Genomic DNA, 1333 nt, shown 5'->3' with positions numbered 1-1333 from the left:
ATTTTTTAAAGGGGTCAAATTTGACCCGAGGACAACAGAAGGGTTAACATGAACCTAGATACAGTACAATTAACAGGATGAATGCACCTCTCACTGGGCTGTCATTGGTTCTGGTTGTCTACATAGTAAAGCATAGTGGGCTTGTCAAATATCTCACAAAGTTGTCACCTGATTACATTTTTAAAATTAGGCCATAGTTTCAGGATTGTACTTCATTTTGTTTGTTAACGTGTAGTTTAAGTGGCTGTCCTCAATGTTGATGAGTGGTGAGATTTAAACATACCCAACAGTTCTGATTGGGCTCCGTTCATTCAGAAGATCCTTCCCAGATCTAAATCCCAGAAGCATGTACAGCAAGTCTGTGGTGATGGCATGTCCTCATGATAGTGACATCATCTTTTGTTTCCCGGTAGCAGTCTCACAGACCCCTGAGCCAGAATCCCCCGTCACCAGGGAAACCATTTCAGTCAAGCTGCTCACATCTGTGCGACCCAGAGGCCCGGCATCCTCGTCGCCAGCTGCCATTGGTCGAATCTCTCAGGAACAGCTGGTCAGCGATCACTGGTTTTCAGCACTTAACCTATCAGAGGACATGACTGTATGCACCCACATAGCAGGTACAAGATTTCCCCTCTGTATCTTTAAATGTTCTCTTTCTTCTGACCACCGTCCGTCCACCTCCCTCCCATGTCCCTCTGTCTTTGTCTTGTTGCTGAGTGCGATTCTTTCACTCAGCTCGTTAATCAATACTTTAAATAAGGAAAATATCAGATTTCGCTTTCAGCATGGACCTTTCGAGAGCAGCAGACAAAGATAGGACCACCCCCACAGAAGTCCATTGTGTCTCCATAGTAATCCACTCCTGGGATTTTAAGGGATGATTGGCTAATTGTGGAGAAAGCATTCTTGGCATTGACTTGGACGTCTTGGATTCGCCGCCATGGCTGATGTCGGAGGGTGTCACACACACACACACACACACACACACACACACACACACACACAAACACAAACCTGCATTTAAAAGACACACACACACACACATGTGTGTGTCTTTAAATGCAGGTTTGTGGGAGTTTGTTGGCACTTTAGGAGTGTTTCTCAAACACTCCTAAAGTGCCAACAAACTCCCCCACACAGAGAAAGGAAGAAACACAGAGCAAGAGATAACATCCTGTCTTCCAGCTTGATGGCATGTTAAGTGTCAGTCAGAGTAGAGCTCAGTCTTATTTTAGTGGATGTGGCGGGGGTCAGTAAACCCTCAAACCTTTGATGAATGTTTGGTCAGGCTTATGAAAGAGTTTAGGGTCTATCTATTGAAACATCATATCTC

The 1333-nt window shown here is 44.8% G+C and overlaps 1 protein-coding gene across 2 annotated transcripts in view; it reads left to right on the top strand.

Annotated features, from left to right (window-relative positions):
* Positions 1–1333, top strand: part of rtn2a (reticulon 2a) — a 15904-nt gene that overhangs the window by 2603 nt on the left and 11968 nt on the right. Inside the window, exon 4 of one of the 2 annotated variants that reach the window (XM_032508427.1) lies at positions 417–617. In XM_032508427.1, the coding sequence (XP_032364318.1) occupies positions 417–617 (201 nt within the window). Of the gene's footprint in view, positions 1–413; positions 618–1333 lie in introns of both variants that reach the window. The other variant, XM_032508426.1, reaches the window with a different exon arrangement.

This window comes from Etheostoma spectabile, chromosome 3 (genome assembly GCF_008692095.1).
Source record: "Etheostoma spectabile isolate EspeVRDwgs_2016 chromosome 3, UIUC_Espe_1.0, whole genome shotgun sequence".
Classification (NCBI taxonomy): Eukaryota; Metazoa; Chordata; class Actinopteri; order Perciformes; family Percidae; genus Etheostoma; species Etheostoma spectabile.
Note: the sequence above shows the minus strand (reverse complement) of the source record. Positions and strands in the feature narration are given on the sequence as shown.